The 23,327-nt window shown below is 45.9% G+C and overlaps 1 protein-coding gene across 14 annotated transcripts in view; it reads left to right on the top strand.

Annotated features, from left to right (window-relative positions):
* CLIP4 (CAP-Gly domain containing linker protein family member 4) overlaps positions 1-23,327 on the top strand; it is a 347,916-nt gene that overhangs the window by 110,713 nt on the left and 213,876 nt on the right. For 12 of the 14 annotated variants that reach the window (XM_029593003.1, XM_029593005.1, XM_029593006.1 and 9 more), the window contains 2 exons: positions 1,685-1,824; positions 12,002-12,119. In XM_029593003.1, the coding sequence (XP_029448863.1) occupies positions 1,685-1,824; positions 12,002-12,119 (258 nt within the window). The remainder of the gene's footprint in view (positions 1-1,684; positions 1,825-12,001; positions 12,120-23,327) is intronic. The other 2 variants (XM_029593007.1, XM_029593002.1) reach the window with 1 other exon arrangement.

Here is a 23,327-nt window from a genome sequence, read left to right on the forward strand (position 1 = left end):
TTCTTTCAAAAATAAGCTTTCAACTAATCTCTGAGAACTTCTAATTGGTTCGATATTAAAATGGGGGTTCCACAGGAATCTTCCCTGTCTGCTCCCCTATTTATTATTTATATTGCACCATGTATTGGGAAAATTGGGGGTAGAATATCGGATGTTCCCATATGATATTCGGTTTTGGTTTTTAAATAAGGATTCTCTGAAGGAAGCATTTGAGATGCTGACATCATATTTGTCAATAAAAATATGGTTAACTCAGAATCGGTTAGCATTGAACACCAGTAAGACTGAAATTATATAGTTTGTAAAAAGGTGTTTAGATGTCAAGGTGTTGAAGATGTTATTTGAAGGAATTGATTTTGCACTATCGTCAGTTGTACTTAACTTGGGAGTCCAGTTGGATTGTGAATTAGCTGTGAAGGATCATGTGCATAAGCTGGTGAAAATCAGGTACTTCAAGTTGCGTATATTGCGTTGATTGACACCATAATTGGGGTTTGATTTTCGGTTAGTTATGCAAATGATACTAAATAATATTGACTATTGTAACCCACTTCTTCGAGGTTTACAAAAAAACATGATTAAATTAGTACAGTTGTTACAAAAGTCCGTGGCCAAAGTACTTTGTGGAGTGGGGAGGTATGAACATATCATGCCTGTATTTAAGGACCCTCATTGGTTGCCAGTATTTTTTAGAATCCGTTTTAAAGTGTTAGTAATAATACATAAGGTACTCTTTAAACTGGAAAATGGAAGGTTGAGATCCAGATTACAGTGGTATGTGCTGCAAAGGGAATTACGGTCTGAGAATAAAGGTCTTTTAGTGACCACTTCAGTGAAGGAAGCTAGCTTGAATCTGGTGCATGAGCGAGTGATTACAGTGGCAGGATCAGTACCCTGGAATTCAATGCCAGAGGAGTTATAGCTAATGAGAGAGCATAAGCTATTTAGGGAAATGCTAAAAACCTGGCTTTTTATGGCGGCTTATAATGATATCTAAAGGTAAAGAGACAGGGCTGAAAAGTTAAGTAGCAAGAGGGTTTAGATGGGAAAGTCAAAAATCGCTTATTCATGTTGTATGTTTTATACTATTTTGTACTGGTATTGTATTTTATTTATTTTAAAACTTTATATATGTAAAATTTGTAAACCGCCTAGATTGATGATAGGCAGTATAGAAAAAAAGAGAAAAATAAATAAAGATACTACTTTCGGAATAGGTTTTTTAAGGCTGGTTTAACATCCTCCCACCCAGAATAATTGGGCTTTGGTACTTCCTAATGGTTCTAAAATAGAAAGTGAAAGAAAAATTTACAAATTCTTTAAAAATATAAAATAAAAATAGAGGAGAAGGATCTTCTTTAACATTAAATTAATTAAATGTATATAAAAAGTGCAGATGAAACTTTTCGTGTTTTTATAGTTTGTTTACTCATTTAATTATTAGTTTTGGCAGTAGAAAACTGGTCAACTTAGGTTCTTTGCCCCACATATATACTAGCAATGTCAAGTGTTTAAAAAAAACAACCTCTGCCTTCTTCAGCTGGAAAGGGCATTAAACCCAATTTTTCTAGATTGGTGTAGTAGGAATAATTTAATTTCCTTTCCTTTATATCAGGTAAGTCTGAATTTCTCCATATTGCATACATTTATTAAAGCTCTGTTTTTTTCTCTTTTCTTACCACAGAGTTCTCGTTCTTTGACCCAAACGATGCAGCTTGCCAGGCAATTCTCGTCAATCCAAATACCTCAATTTCTGAACTTTTTGCTATTTTAAGACAGTGGGTTCCACAAGTCCAGCAGAATATTGAAATTATTGGAAATGAAGTAAGCAATTAATCTAGATACCCTCCACGTGTCAGCTTATAGCCTGCTACGTTGAAGTTTGTTTTCTTTTTTTTGAATTCTCCCAGAACAAGCAGGATGGTAATCCTCACATATGGGTGACATCATCAGATGGAGCCCTGTCATGGAACACTTTTGTCAAAGTTTCTAGAACTTTGACTGGCACACTGAGCATGCCCAGCATGCCACTAACCCTGTAGCCACCAGGGGTCTCCCTTCAGTCTCATTTTTTCCACGCAGCAGTTGCCTCGCTGTTTAGGGGCTCTGTGAGAAATTTCTCACAACTTTCCTCATGGAAATATTTGAAGTTATCTTCTTAAAAATCCCTCATCGGGGTCCCCCATCGCGCTCCATTCCCTCCGACGCTCGGTAAGTATTTTTTCCAGTACTTGTGGTCGGTTCCCGGCAGCTTACCGCTTTGGTGCCTGATGGTCACCAACTGCACGCCCACCAATTTTTAACATGGCGACCGGGTTTAGAAAATGCCCCGAGTGTCCGAGGACCATGTCCATAACGGACTGGCATGAAGTCAATAGAAAGACAGATGCTACCTACCTGGTTCAACAAGCCCCAGGTTTCCAAAAAAGTCAGCTGCCCCACCACTCTGTAGTCGCGGAATCAGCTCAGAAAAAGGCTAAACGATCGCGCCCACATTCCTCTGCTCCTCCCGGAAAGGAACAGAAGGCATTGGATGCGTTGGGACGAAGAGTTTTCCAAGGGTCCATTTTGATATCATGAATTGCAGCATATCAATTATACATGACCCAATATACCAGAAATCTCTGGAAACAAGTCCAGGAATTTGCAGAGACATTGCCTCAACAACAGCAACAGGAAACTTTATCCTCCATCCTACAAAAAGGAATGGAAGCAGACAAACATGAAGTCAGAGCTGCCTACGATTCTTTTGAAATAGCATCCACAGTCTTGGCAGCGGGCATCAGTGCTAGACTCTGGGCCTGGCTTAAGGCCTCAGACCTACGCCCAGAAGTGCAGGACAAACTGGCAGATCTACCCTTTACCGGAGACAACCTGTTTGGGGATAAGATCCAGGATTCAGTGGCCCAATTAAAAGACCATCATGAGACCTTGCGCCAGTTGTCAACTGTCTCCCTAGATGTTCCCTCCATAGCCCGCAGGGTCACGCGTAGAGTACCCAAGAAACAATTCTTCAGGCCACGCAGATATTACTGTCCTGCATCCCGTGCACGACCGACTCAGGCACCTCAGAGGGGACATGAGCGCCAAGCGAGAACATCTAGACCACAGCCAGCTCCACAAGCTGGCCCTGTGTCTGGATTTTGACTCTTTTCCAGAGAGCAGCAACCATATTCCAGTGGGGGACCGCCTGTGCCACTTTGCAACAAATTGGCATCCGATTACCATGGACCAGTGGGTATTGTCCTTCGTAACCCATGGTTACCATCTAAATTTTTCAAAAATACCCCTGGACTTCCCACCAAATCCATCCTGGAGTTGGTACGACCACACAGGAAAACTCGAGTCAGAGCTCTCAACCCTTCTGTCGGTCAGAGCCGTGGAACCGGTTCCACTGAATCAGCAGGGGAAAGGGTTCTACTCCAGATATTTCCCAATTCCAAAAAAGACCGGCGGCCTCCGGCCTATTCTGGACCTCCGTGCCTTGAATACATTTCTTTAGAATGGTATCCCTGGGCACCATGCTTCCTCTACTTCAACAAGGGGATTGGCTCTGGTCTCTGGACCTTCAAGACGCATACACCGATATTGCGATCTCCCCTCCTCTTTGCAAATATCTGCTATTCGTGGTGGGTCACAGTCACTATCAATAACAAGGTATTACCATTCGGCCTAGCCTCGGCGCCTCGAGTCTTTACGAAGTGCCTGGCAATCGTGGCTGCGCAGTTATGCAGCAGAGGCATATACGTTTTTCCATACCTGGACGACTGGTTCATAAAAAGCCAGTCAAAACAAGGAGCCCTCGACTCTCTCGGTCTCACCATAAGGCTTCTAAACTCATTGGGATTTTTAATCAATTACCCCAAATCCCAGTTGACACCGTCTCATCTTCTCTCCTTTATAGGAGCAGACCTAGACACGACACTGTCCAGAGCATTCTTACCCAAGGACTGTGCGATTACGCTATCCAACCTTGCCAGCTTTATCCGCCGTCAGAAAAGAGCCTCCGCTGGCCAGCTACTCAGGTTGTTCGGCCACATGGCATCAACAGTCCATGTCACCCCTATGGCATGCCTTGCCATGAGACTGACTGGACTCTAAAATCCAAGTGGCGACAAGTTGCTCAACTGCTGTCGTCCTGGTACACATAACCAGCCAGGTTCGTCTGTCCCTTGCATGGTGGACACACAAAGCCAACTTACAAGTGGGTCTTCCTTTCCAGCAACCGGCTCCTCAGGTGACCTTAACTATGGACGCCTCCAACTTAGATTGGAGAGCCCACGTCCAAGGCCTTCAAACTCAAGGGACTTGGGCAACAGCCGAACGACCCATCAAATCACATTTTTGGAACTTCAAGTGATGCGGTACGCCCTTTATTCATTTCAGGACTGCCTTTCCAACGGAGTTGTCCAGATTCAAACAGACAACCAAGTTGCAATGTGGTACCTGAACAAACAGGGGCATGGGCTCCTATCTGTTCTGCCAGGAGGCAGCGCAGATTTGGGCCTGGGCCCTGTCGCATTCCATTCTTCTGCTAGCCACTTATCTAGCGGGCATTCAGAATGCACTGGCAGACCGCCTCAGCCGACGTTTCCTGCCCCACGAATGGTCTCTGGATCCCTCGGTTGCGAGCAGAATCTTCCACCGGTGGGGTCATCTGACCGTCGAACACTTTGCGTCCAGTCAGAATCACAAAGTGGAACACTTCTGCTGTCTGCACAGGGACCGGCGAGCATCAGCCAGGGATGCCTTCGCCCGTCCCTGGAACAAAGGCCTTCTTTATGCGTATCCTCCGATTTCGCTAATAAGCAAGACTCTCATGAAGCTACAACAGGACCGGGGCTTAATGATTCTCATAGCCCCATATTGGCTGCGCCAAATTTGGTTTCCATACTTCTCGACCTTTCTGTCCAGGACCCCATTCCCCTGGGCACGTCGCCCAACCTCATAACACAGAATCACGGCAAGTTATGCCACCCGAACCTCCAGGCCCTCTCTCTGACAGCCTGGATGTTGAAAGGCTGATACTACAACCACTCAACCTTTCAAGTGATGTATCTCAAGTCCTAGTAGTTTCACGGAAGCCTTCCACGCGGAAATCCTACTGCTCTAAATGGAAGAGATTTACCTTGTGGTGCACACAGAAGGGCTTGGACCCATTTTCTTGCCCCACATCGAGACTGTTAAATTATCTCTGGCACCTCTCAGAATCTGGTCTCCAGACATCATCTATCCGAGTGCACCTTAGTGCCATTTCTGCTTACCATCAGGGAGTAGGGGATGCCCAGATAACGGCTCCACCCCAGTCAGTCGCTTTGAGAGGCTTATTACAGCTTAAATCTCCTCTACGGCCACCGGTCTCGGCATGGGACCTCAATGTTGTCCTTGCACGGCTCATGCACACGCCTTTTGAGCCCTTGCACTCCTGCAAACTCAGATACCTTACGTGGAAGGTTCTTTTCCTAGTAGCCATCATGTCTGCTTGCAGGGTAAGTGAGTAAGAGGCCTTTGTGACCTACTCACCCTACACAAGGTTCCTCCATGACTGGGTGGTTTTTCGCACTCACCCTAAATTCCTTCCTAAGGTAGTAACTGATTTCCATTTAAAAGTCCAAAGTCTTACCCACTTTCTTTCCAAGACCTCACGCTCACCCAAGTGAGCAAGCTCTGCACACCTTGGACTGTAAGAATGCTCTTGCGTTTTATTAGACCGCACTACAGCCCACAAAAAGTCCACCCAACTCTTTGAATCTTTTGATAAGAACAAACTTGGGAATGCGGTGGGCAAGCAAACACTCTCATACTGGTTGGCAGACTGCATTGCATTCTGTTACCAGCAAGCAGGCCTTCCACTACAGGGACGAGTAAAGGCACACTCAGTCAGAACAATGGCAACATCAATAGCACACTACCGTTCAGTACCGATTGCTGACATCTGCAGGGCTATGATATGGAGCTCTCTCCATACCTTCGCAGCTCACTACTGCCTGGACAAGGCTGGACGACAGGATTCCATCTTTGGCCAGTCTGTCCTAAGAAATTTGTTCCCAGTATAGGAACTGAACTCGTCCTACCTTGACCCGCTGTGAATTTCAGGCTGCCTCATCCTTGCCAACAGCACCCCAGTTGTTGTGCCTGTTGCACATGTTGTGTGCTGCTTGGCCTACTTTGTTATGAATCAGCCTGTAGCTTGCTATTCCCCCATATGTGAGGACTACCATCCTGCTTGTCCTGGGAGACGGCAGAGTTGCTTACCTGTAACAGGTGTTCTCCCAGGATGCAGGATGTTAGTCCTCAAGAAACCCGCCTGCCACCCCGCAGAGTTGGGTTCTCTTACGTTTTATTTTATTTTTCGCTCGTACTTTTGCTACAAACGAGACTGAAGGGGGACCCCATGTGGCTACAGGGTTAGTGGCATGCTGAGCATGCTCAGTGTGCCAGTCAAAGTTCTAGAAACTTTGACAAAAGTGTTCCGTGACAGGGCTCCATCTGATGATGTCACTCATATGTGAGGACTAACATCCTGCTGTCCTGGGAGAACATCTGTTATAGGTAAGCAACTCTGCTATCTGCTTTTACTGGCACTGTGGTCCTTTGAGCTTTCATTCATAACTACCTTGTAGCCCATTCATCATAGTAATAATGCTCAGCTTGGGGCTATGAATAGTGGCTCCTTCCAGAGCATAATACATATGCACCCAGAGTCTGGCCAGTATATGTCCCTTTCAATCATCCGCTCACACTCATATCCCTGCCCAGCATTCCTGACCCCCACATCCTTTTTCCTTTGCTCTCTCTCTCCCCTGCTTAACTCTCCCTACTCCCTTCATCCCATCTCCCTGCCTGTCCAGCTACCCCGACCACCCTGTATCCCACCCCTTCCTGCTCAGCAGCCCCCACACTTCCTCTTCATTCCACCTTCATCTTCCCAGCTTCCCCAACCTCCTTTCCCCCACCCTCCACAGGGTGAAGAGATCATCAGCAGCATCACTTCCATACTCAGTAGGGGAAAATAAAGTTTGTGTCCCATCAGGCCCAGAACAGCAGGAGCTGGTAATGTCTTGCTCTGATCTGGGTGAAGGAGGAAACAGCCTCCCACTAGGCCAGAAAGAAGCGAAGGAAGTGAGAGCAGCCTCCCACCAGGCCCAATGTAAGAGAAGTCAACCAACTCCCACCTGGGATGATAAGGAGGCAGCTATCTGCTGGCCTTGTATGGGGATAGTTTCGGTGGGATCATTTTCAAAAGGGAAAGTATACACACATATTCCCTTTGAAAATTGGTGTAACTGATGTACATAATTGCTGTCTAATTTATGTAGGTTGTTTGAAAATTATCCCCTTAGAGAGCAACGTTCTGTGGAATTTTCTTAGGTAATACAATGCTTTACTTGTAGAAATAGCCTTTACAAAATTGCCTACCTGATATGTGGATAAACTTATCTGCAGACAGTCTGTTCACATTTGAATTTACCTGGGCTGAGAAGCATTCTCGAGGGCACAGCTGGTGAAGGGTTTGTGTTAGGCACATACTTTTGGATTTTCAAAAGTATATGCATTTTCCAGAAAAATTTCTGTGCATATAATAGCAGGTGTTTTCTGTCGATAAACAGGCTGAATTAGCCATTACATATGTGAGTCATTATATGTACGTGATGTCATCTGGCGGAACCAAATGGACTCCAAGCTAGTAGAACTCACCTGAGCATGGGTGGGAGTTCCCACATGGGCGTTGCCTCATGAGTCTCCTCAATCATTTTTTTTGTCCGTGCAGTGCATGGACATGAATTCTTGCCTATATTTTTTCTGAAAAAAATCCCTATCTCTCTCAATTTGATATTTTTACTTCAGTTTCTTCTTATTTAGTTGCCTTGCTGCCTCTGCAGCCACACAACAGCACTTTTCATTGCTACCAAAAAAAAGCATTACAAGGAAATGTGGCCTTCTCTTCCTCCATATCCTGTGAGAAGAAAGCAATTAAAGTGAGTAGTTTCAAAAGTTGTATTTGTGGAAAGATTTCCCTCACTAATGGCCATGAATTGTGTTATCGGTGTCTCAGCCCAGAATATGACCAAGAGAACTGCTGTACCTGTGGACCGATGTCCCCTGCTTAGAGATCCAGGGTGCTTCACATTGAGGAACTGAGTAAATCTCTCTGGAGTCGCAGTAAGTAGGTCCTTGTCCTACAATGCAGCCCTGTCCACCTCATTGGGAAAGCAGTTGAGTAGGATCTCCTCAAAAACTCTTCCATCCATTCATGCTGAAGGCATGGGGTCGAGTTCCACCAGCCGCCCTGTGTTGAAGACAAAAGAGGCATCAGTCAACAGAGCCATCGCATCCTGCATCAAAGAAGCATAAATATTCTAAGCGTGGTGCATCGGCACCATTGATGTGGCCATCGGCACTGTCAGAGTTAGTAGCATCAGGTGTGACAACTTGTCCGATGAAACTTCCAATGAAGTGCTCAACACACAATGCACTGATGTATTCGATGCATGATACTCTAACACAGCGCAAGCCTGTGGCCTCCACCGCGATGCATGGTGCAAGGACCCATGACGCAGCTCCAGTGCAACTGATGCAATATTGTTGACCTGCAGCAGATTCCTTGGTGTCATCTCTAAAGATCTCTGAAGTATACCAGAGCATCCAAAGCGTCCAAACATTCTACCCCATCAAAGTCATTGACCCATCCACCATATACTTCAAATCAAGCTGCTTTACCAATGCAGCTTTACACAGTCCATCCTAGGTCTGTGGGAGAGAGGGCTCAGATTACCCCTGCCACTGCCAATAACTAGGGTGCTGATCCCGCCTACAGTAGTAGCAGAAGGACTTCATTTGCCGACTGCAGAGCCAGTGACCTCTATAGCACTGCTCACTTCTAGCAAGCCTCATGTAGGAACCTATCCTGGTCTCTGACGAGGATGTCCCACCGCCTGCACCAGGCTGGAGGACACATTGAACACATTGGGATGTTCTCAAATGGTTTGTTTCTTATTTCTCTGACCAAACCCACCTTATTAAATTTCAAAATAATTTCTCTGATCTGTCCTCTGTCAAACCTGGAGTTCCTCAAGGCTCTGCTCTTTCTGTGACTCTCTTCAATATATACCTTGCTCTGATATGCAGAATTCTATCCACTTTAACAGACTGTTACAAACTTTATGCTAATGACATACAGTTTGTACTTTGAATCTGTCCTACATGGCAGGAGACCCTTGAGCTTCTCAATTTTTCACTACCATTAAAAAATGGTTAAATTTTAACAAACTTGCCCTCAACATGTCCAAAACTGAATTCATTGGTATACACACTACAGCCCTTACTCTGCTTTTAATGATAGCACTATCACACTGGATAATCTTTCTTTTCCTATCAAGAATCAAATTAAAAGCCTTGGTGTTATTCTTGATGATACCCTCTCTTTCCGCCCTCAAATTAAAAATGTTATATCCCAAGGCTGCTGGAAAGTTATATGAAATATGCATATCAGATCTGTCTGGGCCATGCCGGAGCTATGCAGATCAGATGAGCATGGTCTTGAAGAACCTTTTGCACTGTTCTGGTGTTAAGGATTGACAGTAGAAAAGTATACATGAGGCTTTGTCGCCAATCGAGTTGTAAAACATCTTGAACTAGTCTGTGATCTCTTGGCAGAACTGAGCAAAATTGATTTAGTTTTGTGTTTTGCTGTGATGCGAATAGGTCCACTGATGGTAGATCCTATAAGCTGAAAAGTTCAGCCATAGATTGCTGTAGAGACCACTCGTGTGGTTGAAATACTCTGCTGAGTCGGTCTGCCAGCATATTGGAGATGACCGACAGATAGGTGACCTGTGGAGCAACTCAATTTCTTTCCATTCAATTCCAGATCTTTAGGGCTTCCTGGCAGAGAGGCCATGGTTCCGTTCTTCCTTGCTTGCTGATGTAAAACATCACAACCTAGTTGTCTGTCTGAATCAGGATGTATTTTCCTTGAAGATGATGTGTAAAAGTTGTTAGAGCGTATATAATTGCTCTTAGTTGTAGAAGAGTGATTTGATAGTGGCTCTCTTGTGTTTGAAGGGTTCCGGTGTGTGCTCACTACCTTTTAGGGAAAACTGATGGACATCTATGCATCACCAATCCCATCACAGTTCTGCCTAGGTCACTTCTATCAACCAATAGGGAATGCTGCAGCATTTTTCAAACTTAGTGCTATTTTTTACTGCTTCTTTTACTGTAGTTTTCTGCATTTTGGTTTTAACTCTGGTTTTAGCATGCTGTTTGGACTTACCATAGACCTTTAATGCCAGTTTGATTTGCATACCATTAGTTTACAGCGTATTTTTAACATGTGGTAAGAAAAATCAGCACTAAAATTTTACTGCAGGTTTTATTACCTCGGCCCCAGTGACAGGAAAGTTCAGGGGCGGATTGGCCTATCGGGGGATCGGGCTTCCCCTGGTGGGCCGGTCTAGCTGGTCATGTGGTCTCGACCGCGTGGCTCTTCCTCAGCCCAGCCTCAGCACCTCCCAGCCAGCCCCCGCCGGAGACCAAGCCGGCTGGGGCCGAAGAAATAAAAATTGAGGCCGAAGAAAAGAAGATCAGCCAGCCCCCACGGGAGACCAAGCCGGTGGGGGCCGAATAAATTAAAATCGAGGGTGGCGGCGGCTGAAGAGACTGGTTGTGGTCCCTAAGGAAGTGGACCGTGAGGACAGCTTCAGCTGCTGCTTCTGGTGTGGCCTGCAAGGGAAAGGAGTAAGAGAACTGCTGGAGAGGGTAAGTAAAGGTGGCTTTTTAAGTTCATTTTTCTTGATTGACTGCCATTTTAATTATTGGGTAGTATGTGATGTGTCTGCTGTTTGAAATATTTTATTGGTGTTTGGTAAAGGTTTCAAAATTTGCTTGAGTCTTTAATTATTGGATATTCTATTCATCAGCTGTTTTGAAATTATTTTATTAGTATGATTTTATAATTATGATTCATGATTTATATATCTTGATTTTATTGATTGTTTCATGAGGAATGGTGACATTTTTGTTTTTCCATTGTTGCACTGTATAGAGTCTGGCGTGATACGTTTTACAGTTTAGTTTTTGTCTGCACATTTCTATTTATACTTTATGTGGCTTTATTCTGTATTTGGTGAGAGTTTGTGTTCTGCATGCAAAGACTGAGATGAAGCATTCTTTTAGCATGTGGTTTTTCTGTAGGGATCTGTAGTAGCTTGGCCTGTTCTGTTTTCCTGATAGGAGGTGTATTGATATTTTAGAATCTGGTGTAATATTTGTGGTATTCTTTTTCATAGGTGGGGTTATTATTCTTTGAATTTTGGCAAATAGTACTGTGTTGATATGGGAGGACCATGCCGAAATATAGGGGTGTGTACATATATATGTAAATTATATTGTATATGTAATTGGGTACCCATGGGCCAGTATGGAGAAAAATCCCCCGGGCCACTATTTTCCCTCAATCTGCCCCTGGGAAAGTTGTAGGTACTTTTTACTTGTAGATTGTCCATATATTTTGAAAGCAAAAGTGTACAAAAACACTTTCATTTTGAAAATTCTTGGAAAATGTATGCACAAACTCCCACACACAAAGTTACACCTGATCCTGGTATGTCGTAACTTCTGTATATGGATTTATGCACAAACTTATTAAAATTGAATGTATGCACAGAAATCCAAATTTCTCTTCCCCGGAACATCTCTTTGCATGCATAACGGTTTCCTCCCCCTCCCTCTTTTTCCAGCCTTCTCCCTCTTCACTCTCTGTTCATTGTAATTTTCTCCATCTTTAATTGTTAATTGTAAACCGGCATGATGTTTCGTACGAATGTCTGTGTATAAAACCTTATAAATAAATAAGTAAATAAATTAAGCACATGCTTTTTGCACAAAGCCTGGCACAATTTCTACCTAGCCACTTATGCATATTCAACTGGATTTTATACATACAAATGGACTTAAAAATGTTGTCTTTAAAGGATTTTTTTTAATGTTAAAGGTACAGAATGTGCTCTTCATTTTTCTGCAGATCCTAAAGAGAGGGTGCAATGTGAATGACAGGGATGGACTGACTGATATGACACTCTTGCATTATACCTGCAAATCGGGGGCCCAAGGCATTGGTAAGCTTTTGCTATTTTAAATCAGTATGTTTAAGTATATAGGTATTTCTAATTAGGATATTAAAAATGTTTTCTACCTGGTGTTTCTGACATTTATGGTTTTGAATGTGAATTATTAAATAAATGCTCTATCTAGGGAAGAAATTTGGAATTGAATAACATTTCCAGTCCCTAGTTTTGAGTATATTCATCTAATAGAGCAAAAAGATTATACTTCTCCCACTCTTCTTCCCATTTATAAGTAAATGAAAAAGTAGCATCTACGCATGCACATCTACTTACTTTTTTATAGGACTGAAATATAAATTTCACATTGCAGGCCTGTTTCTTATTTTCTTGTAGATAAGCTGGTCTGTTTTCTAAACAGAGAAAGGATAAATTTACCTAATCAGATAGTATGATTGACAGTTTGGATTTCAGCTGTATATACAGTATTTTTCATGAAACCTTGGTGCTGTTTTCTTTGTTCTCTTTCTTTCCTCTTTTTGATTTTTACAAGGGATAGTAGAGTGGGAAGGGAAAGAAAGTTAGCAAAGGAAGGGACTTTCTGGATCTGTTCATCTTTTTCCTGGGTTTCCAGCAATGAGTGGGTAAAACTTTGCATTCTTGATGTATATATGATCATGTGGGTTCGCTCCATTGGAATTCGCTTCCCCCAGTTATACGCCAGGAACAATGCCATCTCTCCTTCAGAAAGAAACTGAAAACCTGGCTGTTCACTCAAGCTTACCGTTGAAGGAACCTTTATCAACCACATTGACTCTCACCCTGACCGCTTCCCTAACTCCCCCCCCCCCCCCATCCCTGCCCCGCCACCCCCCCCCGATTACCTCTCCATGTTTGCCCCGTCCACAAGATATATGAATAATTGCCTAAGATAATCCTACAGCCGAGCTCAATCTAGCTGATTATGTATCGCTTTATTTGGTTTTTCATTGTTTTCAATGACCATTTTACCACTCTTCAGTTGTTATCGTTTTTAAAAAATCTTTCCTGTCCTCCAGCTCCCATGTTTTTCGCTCCCTGTTTGATGTAATTTTTACCTTCTATATAGTTGTTAATTGGTTTCCCCCTGTTCTATTGTAAACTGGTACGATAAGACCTCGTCTTGAGTATCGGTATAGTAAAAGAATTTAAATTAAAAAAAATATATATATATTTCTGCTGATTTTCAGAAATGTTTGGTGAGCAGTAATTCTGTTCTAATAAACTGTGAATGGATAGGGAAATACCTATGTTATGGGTCTTATGCAATAAAATTAAATGTGCATGTCAAGGACATAATTATGCATGCTAAAAACTTCATGCTATGCAGATAAAGGTAGATTTTAAAAGCATTGCTTGTGGAAAAACAGCCCCATACGCATGTGGGCCGCATGTGAGCAACACAAATGATAAGAAGCCAGGAAGTACGCATGTCAAGAATAAGGAGGCAGAAAATTGACGGGGAATGGGCGTTCCGGGGTGGGGTCAAGACTTACGCATGTAACTCCCGAATTTTGCAAGGCTGACCATTACAACCAGCTTCATGCTACCTGCGTAACTTTATTACTGGTCCTGATGAGGTGCAAGTCTGGATTTTAGGCCAGAGGGATCCTGAACACGGGGGGGGGGGGAGACCCTTATATAGAGTGTCAGATTTTTTTTTTTTAAATCTCCCTCTATAAGAGGGGCACATTAAGCTCAGGATGGGTTTTTTTTTTTTGGAGGGGGGGGGGCTTACATTGGTCTGCCTAGGGCACAAGGTCTGTAGACTCTTGTAACACTGTCCCCCTACAGAACCCACCCTGAGTTGAAAGTGCACCTCTTACAGTGGGAGATATATAGAGTGTCAAATTGTCTCTCTAACAGAGTCGTTCCCCCCCCCCCCCCCCTTCTAGTTAACTGGAGCTCACTAAAATTAACTTAACATATCCATACATGAAAATGAAGGAACATCATGTGTAAATGAGGCTTTAGTGATTAGAAGGTAAATAGCAAGTTATGCTCATCCTCCATGCTATTTAGTGAGAGCTTGCTAATGGCACATTATTTAATACCAATTTTGGACCTGGTGATAACTTGCCAATATGCATACCATTAACAGGGCTCAGCTAGCTTGCAAACAGAGGACCTGCAAAATGAAGGTTATGTACAGGAGATGCTGTAAAACTGTACCCATAGACCCTTGAGGATGAATAAATTTGACCATGCTTCTCTTTTGCTGGAACAAAACACAGCTAATGCACACTTTTTGAGAGAATTCTTACACACCTATACATAGTCACACCTCAAATATTCCTCCTTAGAGAAAAGAGTTACACATCATATAGGCTCTTCGTGCATTGTGCCATCTCACGTGTACAAGGCCATAGAGGTTTAATGGTGTGTAACCAGTCTCTATGACTATGGAGATTATTGCTGTGATTTGTCCGGCTAATGAACACCCAATATGTCAGGCTTGCTTGCATATCTTTTGGAAGCAAGCATAAAGAAAAGAGAGCTGAGCATGCACAGTTTAGCAAGATCACACTATTTAGCTTACCTTCAGCGAGTCACATGCTCATGCTATTTAGTCAATGCACTTTTTGGTTTTCATGCACAAGAATAGGGTTCTGTCCATCATCCGTCAGGGGTACCAATTAAATCTATTGGATGGCCCATCAAATTGCCCTCTGTACACGTATTGGGAGCCGGTAGTGCATCAGGAATTACTGCTAGTGGAGCCTTCCTCCCTATTAACAGCCAGAGCGGATGAGCTCATTCTATCATGGCAAAGAGCATGGGAATTTTACTCCAGGTACTTCCATATTCCAAAGAGAACAGGAGGACATCATCTCATTCTTGACCTGAGGGCCTTGAACAAATTTCTAAAAAGAAGAAACATTCAAGATGGTTTCCATGGGTACCTTGATCCCCCTTTTGCAACAAGGGGACTGGCTATGCTCCCTCAACTAACAGGACGTATACGCCCATATCGAGATCTTCCCAGATCACAGGAAGTATCTGAGATTCATGGTGGGAAAACAGCACTTCCAGTACCGGGTGTTGCCTTTTTAGTTTGCGTCTGCCCCATGGGTATTCACAAAATGCCTGGCCGTGGCGGCGGCGCACCTCCGCAGACTGGGAGTGCATGTTTTTCCCTATCTGGATGATTGACTGGTCACGAACACGTCTCAGGCAGGGGCAGCCAGGTCCGTGCACTTGACCATTCGAGTGTTGAAGTCGCTAGGATTCATTCTCAAATACGCAAAATCCCATCTCAGTCTGTCACCTCAGTTATACTTCTTTGGAGCCCTGCCAAGGCCTTTCTGCCACGCCAGAGGGCTGTCGCAGTAGCGGCCATTGTGGCAGATGTTCAACAGGCCGCGACCATCCATGTTACTCCCTTGGCCCGATTACACATCCGCAGAGCCCAATGGACCCTGAAGTCTCAGTGATGGCAAACCACACAAAGCCTCCATGATTACATCCAAGTCACCACATCCCTCTGGGACTCCTTGTCCTGGTGGTGGGTATTTTCAATCTGGAACAGGGAATCTTCTTTTGGAGTCTTCCCACTCAAATTGTGTTAACCATGGATACACCTACCCTGGGATAGGGAGCTCATGTGGATGGGCTCAACACCCAGGGCTTATAGAATATTCATGTCAAATCAACTTCTTGGAGCTCCGGGCTTTCAGAGATTAGCTGTCCAACAAAGTTGTTCTGTTCCAGACTGACAGCCAAGTAGCCATGTGGTATGTCAACAAGCAAGGAAGTACGGGATTATACTTCCTGTGTCAGGAAGTGGTGCAAATCTGGTCGTGGGCCCTGACCCATGGGATGGTGCTCAGGGCCATGTACCTGACTGGGATGGAGAATGTGGTTGTGGACAAGCTAAATTGAGCCTTCAGATCCTACAAGTGGTCCTTGGATCAGGCGGTAGTAAATCGGATATTCCGCATCTGAGGGAGCCTGGACATAGATCTGTTCGCCTCAGTTCTGTTCTTTGTACAGGACAGATGGCAAACCAGCCTCAGCTGCCCTTGGCCGCCATTGGGGCACAGGTCTTCTGTATGCTTATCCTCCAATTCCCTTAGTGGTGAAGACTGTCTTGAAGCTCGCGAATACAGAGGAACTATGATTCTTATAGCCGCTGATTGGCTGAGGCAGGTCTGTTTCCACTCCTTCAGGAGTTGTCCATCCAGAGACCTATCAGTCAAGGGACTTCCCTAGATCTCATCACACAAGATCAGGGCAGGCTGCGGCATCCCAACCTCCAGGCCCTGTCACTCATAGGCTGGATGTTGAGAGGTTAATTCTGCAGCCACTTGATCTTACGGAAGATGTGCTCTGGTTTTGATGGCTTCTAGAAAGCCTTCCACTAGGAAGTCTTACGGACTGAAGTGGAGGAGGTTTTCCATATGGTGTGAACAGAAGGCCCTAGATCCGTTCTCCTGCCCCACACAAAAACTGTTTGATTACCTTCTACACTTATTGGAGGATGGCTTGAAAACCAATTCCATTAGAGTTCATTTGAGTGCAATTGGCACATACTACCATGGTGTAAATGATGCACCCATCTCTGTACAGCCTATAGTTGTACATTTCATGCATTGCCTGCTTCAGCTGAAGCCTCCCTCAAGGCCTCCTGCTGTGTTTTGGGACCTCAACGTGGTATTGTCTCAGCTGACGAAAGCTGAGTACCTGTGACCTGAAGTACCTGACCTGGAAAGTCATATTTTTGGTGGCGGTCACTTCATTGCACAGGGTTAGCGAGCTCCAGGCCTTAGTAATTTATCCACCTTATACCAAATTTTATCACGACAAGGTGGTCTTGCGTATGCACCCTAAGTTCCTGCCTAAGGTGGTAATGGATTTTCATCTTAACCAGTCAATCAACCTACCAATATTATTTCCCAGGCCCCAGTCGCACTAAGGAGAATGAGAACTGCACAGTTTGGGCTGCAAGCGAGCCTTAGCCTTCTATCTGGAGTGGACAGAAGTCCATAGACAGTCCACGCAACTTTTTGTTTCTTTTGATAAGAATAGGTTGGGCGTTGCTATTGCCAAACAGACACTATCCAATTGGCTAACAGATTGCATCTCCTTCTGTTATGCCTAGGCGGGACTGTCCCCCTCTGTTACCAACAGCACTGGTGGTGTTGTGCCCGTTGGCACCTGATTAGGTGTCTGGTTGCCTTTTGTGTTGGGAGCAGCCTGTAACTAGGGATTCAACCATGTGTGAGGACTGCCATCCTGCTTGTCCCTTGGAGAAAGAGTTGCTTACCTATAACAGGTTTTCTCCAAGGACAGCAGGATGTTAGTCCTCACAAAACGAGCCCGCAATCCCTTGGAGTTGGGTTGCTCCTATTTTTTAATTGTTGTAATTTTTCATAATTCTGTTTTCTCCCAGGACAAGCAGGATGGTAGTCCTCACATATAGGTAACATCATCAGCTGGAGACCTGTCTCGGACACTTTTGTCAAAGTTTCTAGAACTTTGACTGGCACACTGAGCATGCCCAGCATGCCACTAACTCTGTGGCCACACGGGGTCCCCCTTCAGTCTCTTTTTTTCCATGCAGCAAGTTGCCTCGCGGTTAGGAGCTCTATGAGAAATTCCTCACAATTTTCCTCACGGAAATATTTGAAGTTTACTTTCTTAAAATCACTCTCACTGGGGTTTCCCATTGCGCTCTGTACCCTCCGACGCTTGGTAAGTGTTTTTCCCATGGTTTGTGGTAGGTTCCTGGCGGCTTACCTCTCGGTCACCGACCGCATGCCCACCATTCAGGACTCAGATAAGTGCACCTTATGTTTTGGTCTGTGCACTATCCTATGCTATACACAGCCAAGCGATCTTGAGCCTATAAAAAATCTTTTGGTGGGGAATGACCAATGATTAAACTGGGTATTGTGCTTTAAGGCTTTATTGAATATTTTTAGCCTGTTGCACTATACATACCAGGTCTTAGTGTCATTATAGGCTTCAATTATGAGCCAGTGACAAGACTCTTATGATGGTCATCCATATCCTCCATATAACATAAGATAACAACATTTGAGCCACAGGTGCAGAATTGTTGGTTTATTGATTTATTCACCATTTTTGTTCGGCATGGCGACCCGCGCAATGTTTGCATTTTGTGCTTAGGTCCCTCGCACGACATCCGTCGATGCCCCAGTTGCGCACAAATGACCCTCAAAGGCCGGTGCGCCCGACTGGACAAGATGGAGCATATGCGTCAAAACGTTCCATTCCATTGACCCCAGTTCAAATGGCACCGACTGGAGAGGGTCCATCGACCTCGGAGATGCCCCGCCAGAATCATTGTGGAGCGGGTAACCGTCCATCACAGACACCCTCGAAGGCATCGGCGTCATTGTCCTCTGAGCTGGAGAAGGACCGGACTGAGCACCGAGGGAAACATCGTCACCGGCACTGACATGTGTCGCCGACCAGTGCCAGCACCAATACCGCAGTGGCATCGAATTCCATCGAGCCGCCTGCGAAGAGGGTCCAGGGAGAGGAGCCCCCCATCCTCCTCTTGACCTTGGGACCCCAAGGCATTTCCCACTGATATCGGTGCCTGGTATTGAGTCTCCACAGATTGCTGTGGAGCCTCCAATAACGCCTAGCCTGCCTCCTACCCCAGGCACAGTGCTATCCATGCCAGCCTTCAGAGAGGAATTGGACAGACTAGTCCAAGAAGCAGTGCTCAATGCCCTCTGGGGCTTCAAGTCACCACCGGCGCTGAACCCCGTACTGGCGCCAGAACCAGCGCCCTCGATGTTTGCACCACTCCTCGAGCGCCTGGACACCCTCATCGGTGCCATCGGACACGCTGGCATCAAGTCGACCATCGAGGCCTCCGCAGGTCCCGATTCCCATACAAGGTTCCTTGGAGGACGAGGAGGGGACTTCTGGCCTGATCCCAGCATGGAATCCACCGATGCCAGAGACTGTTCCAGGGCCATTGGGTCTGCCAGTGCCTAAGCACACTTCATCTGCTTCGGTGCCCTCGATGCCGGTGCTGCATCCATCGATGCCACCTTGACATCCATCGATGCCTTCTTGCCCTCTAGGCTCTGGCATCCTTCCTCCCTCAGAAATACCGGCAGGTGGGAGGAGGCGTCCTTGGACACTCAAGCTTCCGATGAGTTGCTCTCAGAGCCCTCACACCCGGAAGAAAGGCATCGATCTCTTCCTGAAGACCTCTCCTTTGCTAGCATTGTCAAGGAGATGTCTGAAACTATCCTATTTCCATTGGTAACAGAGGAAGATGCACACCACAAGATGCTGGAGGTCTTACAATTCGTAGATGCTCCAAAAGAGGTAATGGCAATACCAGTGCATGAAGTTCTTTTTGATCTTTTGCACCGCCTGTGGGACCATCCAGGTACTGTGCCTCCAGTAAATAGAAAGACAGATGCTACATACCTGGTCCAGCAAGCACCAGGATTTCAGAAAAGCCAATGGCCCTATCATTCTCTAGAGTGGAATCAGCCCAAAAGAAGGCTAAGAGATCTCGTCCACACTCCTCTGCTCCTCCTGGTAAGGAACAGAAGTCACTGGATGCATTGGGGCGCAGAGTCTTTCAAGAGTCCATTTTAATAGTGCGAATATCTGCATACCAATTATACATGACCCAATATAACAGAAATCTCTGGAAACAAGTCCAGGAATTCGCTGACACATTACCTCAACAACATCAAGAAACCTTAACTTCCATCCTACAAAAGGGTTTGGAAGCAGGTAAACGTGAAGTGAGAGCTGCTTACGACTCTTTTGATACAGCTTCCAGAGTCTCGGCAGCGGGTATCAGTGCTGGACGCTGGGCCTGGCTTAAGGCCTCAGACCTATGCCCGGAAGTTTAGGACAAGCTTGCAGATCTACCATGGACAGGAGAAAACCTGTTTGGAGACAAAATTCAAGATGCAGTGGCCCAGTTAAAAGACCATCATGAAACCCTGCGTCAGCTGTCCACTGTCACTTCAGAGGTACTCTCCATAGTCCGTAGGGCCATACGTAGGGGCACCAGGAAACAATTTTATAGACCACGTAGGTATTATTCTCCCGTGTCCCGGGCCCGACCTGCTCGGGCCCAACAGAGAGGACATGCACGACAAACAAGAACTCCTAGAGCGCAACCAGCTCCACAAGCTGGTCCTGCTACTGGATTTTGACTCCTTTCCAGAGAGCAGCAGCCACCTTCCCCTGACCCACACAACCCAATTTACCAGTGGGAGGCTACCTCTGCCACTTCGTAACCAAGTGGCAACCGATTACAACGGACCAATAGATACTGTCCTTCATATCCCACGGTTACCGTTTAAATTTTTCAGCGGTACCCTTGCACTCCCCACCCAGTCCAGCATGGAACCGGTACGATCACATAACTCTTCTCGACTCAGAGCTCTCAACTCTTCTGTATGCCAGGGCCGTAGAACCGGTTCTCTTGACACAGCAAGGGAGAGGGTTCTACTCCCATTATTTCCTAATCCCAAAAAATACCGGAGGCGTCTGCCCTATTTTGGACCCCGTTCCTTAAACATCTTTTTTCACAAAGAACGATTCAGAATGGTGTCCCTCGGCACCATGCTCGCCCTACTGGCTCTGCTCTCTGGACCTCCCTACTGGCTCTGCTCTCTGGACCTTCAGGATGCTTACGCCCATATAGCCATCTTCCCCCTCATTGCAAATACCTGCGATTTGTAGCGGGTCTCGGGCACTACCAATACAGGGTACTGCCATTCGGCCTGGCTTCGGCTCCCCGAGTGTTCACGAAATGTTTGGCAGTCGTGGCTGCACACTTACGCCGCAAAGGCGTCCATGTCTTTCCATATCTTGATAACTGGCTCATAAAAAGCCAGTCCAGACAAGGAGCCCTCGACTCCCTTGATCTCACTATACGGCTTTTGCATTCATTAGGTTTTCTGATCAACTACCCGAAATCCCACTTGACACCGTCTCACCATCTCTCCTTTATAGGAGCAGACCTAGACACCGAAGTGGCCAGAGGGTTCTTACACAACAACCGAGCAACCACGCTGTCCAACCTTGCCAGCTTTATCCGCAGTCGAAAAACAGCCTTGGCTCGCCAATTGCTCGCATTACTAGGCCAATGGCATCAACAGTCCACTTCACTCCAATGGCATGACTAGACATGAGACTGACTCAATGGACCCTAAAAACTCAGCGGCACCAAGCCACTCAGCCACTTTCGTCCCTTGTCCACATAACCAACCGGCTTCGTCTGTCCCTTGCTTGGTGGACACACAAAATCAACCTACAAACAGGTCTTCCCTTCAAGCAACCAGCTCCTCAGGTGACCTTAACCACGGACGCCTCCAACCTAGGTTGGGGAGCCCATGTCAAAGGCCTTCAAACCCAAGGACAAAAGTCGAAGCGACTTATCAAATCAACTTTCTAGAGCTTCAAGCGATGCAGTACGTCCTTTATGCATACAGGGACTGCCTATCCAACAAGGTCGTCTTAATTCAAACAGACAACCAAGTAGCAATGTGGTACCTGAACAAACAGGAGGACACAGGCTCTTATCTGCTCTGCCACGCAGATTTGGGCGTGGACCCTGTTGCACTCAATTCTTCTGTGAGCCACTTACCTGGCAGACACACGGAATACAGTGGCGGACCACCTCAGCTGAAGTTTCCAGCCCCATGAGTGGTCTCTGTATCCCTCTGTTGCGGGCAGAATCTTCCACCGGTGGGGTCAGCCGGATATCGACCTCTTTGCATCCAGCCAGAACCGCAAAGGGGACCGATTCTGCTCTCTACACAGGGACCGAAGAGCACCAACCATGGATGCCTTCGCCCATCCCTGGAACACAGGCCTGCTATATGCAAACCCTCCGACTCTCGTGAAGCTACAACAGGACCGAGGCTTGATGATACTCATAGCCCCGTATTGGCCATGCTAAGTCTGGTGTCTCATACTTCTCAACCTTTCTGTCCAGGAATCCATTCGCCTGGGCACAACGCCCAACCTCATAACACAGAATCACGGCAAGTTGTGCCACCTGAACCTCCAGACCCTGATGGCCTGGATGTTGAAAGGTTGATACTACAGCCCCTCAACCTTTCTAGTAGCGTCTCTCAAGTCCTCATAGCTTCACGAAAGCCTTCCACGTGGAAGTCTTACTGTTCTAAATTTAAGAGGTTTACTATGTGGTGCACACAGAAGGCCCTTGATCCCTTTTCTTGCCCCACACCAGCACTCTTGGATTATCTCTGGCTCCTCTCAGAATCTAGCTTACAGGCTTCCTCCATATGTGTACACCTCAGTGCCATCTCTGCTTACCATCAAGGAGTAGGGGATGCCCAGATAACGGCTCAACCCCTTGTAAGTCGCTTCAAGAGAGGCTTAATACAGCTTAAGCCGCCTCTATGACCACCGATCGTGACATGGGACCTCAACGTGGTACTTGCATGGCTCATGCATCCTCCTTTTGAGCCACTGCACTCCTACGAACTCAGATACCTTACATGCGGGCCAATTCAGTAAAGTCCACTCTTCTGTGCGCGCGATTAGGTATGCTAATTAGGCCCGGCGGTAAAACCAGGTAAAAGGAGGCACTAGGGACACTAGCGCGTCCCTAGCGCCTCCTTTTGGACCGGAGCAGCGGCTGTCAGCAGGTTTGACAGCTGATGCTCAATTTTGCCGGCGTTGGTTCTCGAGCCCGCTGACAGCCACGGGCTCAGAAACCGGACGCCGGCAAAATTGAGCATCCAGTTTTCGACCCGACAGCCACGGGCCGACTTCAAATTTTTATTTTTTTTTTTACTTTTGTAACATTTCGGGACCTCCGACTTAATATCACCATGACATTAAAGTCTGAGGGTGCACAGAAAAGCAGTTTTTACTGCTTTTCTGTGCACTTTCTCGGTGCCTGAAGAAATTAGCGCCTACCTTTGTGTAGGCGCTAATTTCTGAAAGCAAAATGTGCAGCTTGGCTGCACATCTTGTTTTCTGAATTGCGCGGGAATACCTAATAGGGTCATCAATATGCATTTGCATGTTGCGAGCGCTATTAGGTTCGGGGGATTGGACGTGCTTTTTCAGCCCCTTACTGAATAAGGGGTAAGGGAAAACGCACGACCAATGGCGGGTTAACAGTGCGCTCCGTCGGAGCGCACTGTACTGTATCGGCCCGATGGAAAGTAATTTTCCTAGTAGCAATCACATCTGCTCGCAGGGTAAGTGAGTTACAGGCCCTTGTGACCT

The sequence above is a fragment of the Rhinatrema bivittatum genome, chromosome 3 (genome assembly GCF_901001135.1).
Source record: "Rhinatrema bivittatum chromosome 3, aRhiBiv1.1, whole genome shotgun sequence".
In the NCBI taxonomy this organism is placed as follows: domain Eukaryota; kingdom Metazoa; phylum Chordata; class Amphibia; order Gymnophiona; family Rhinatrematidae; genus Rhinatrema; species Rhinatrema bivittatum.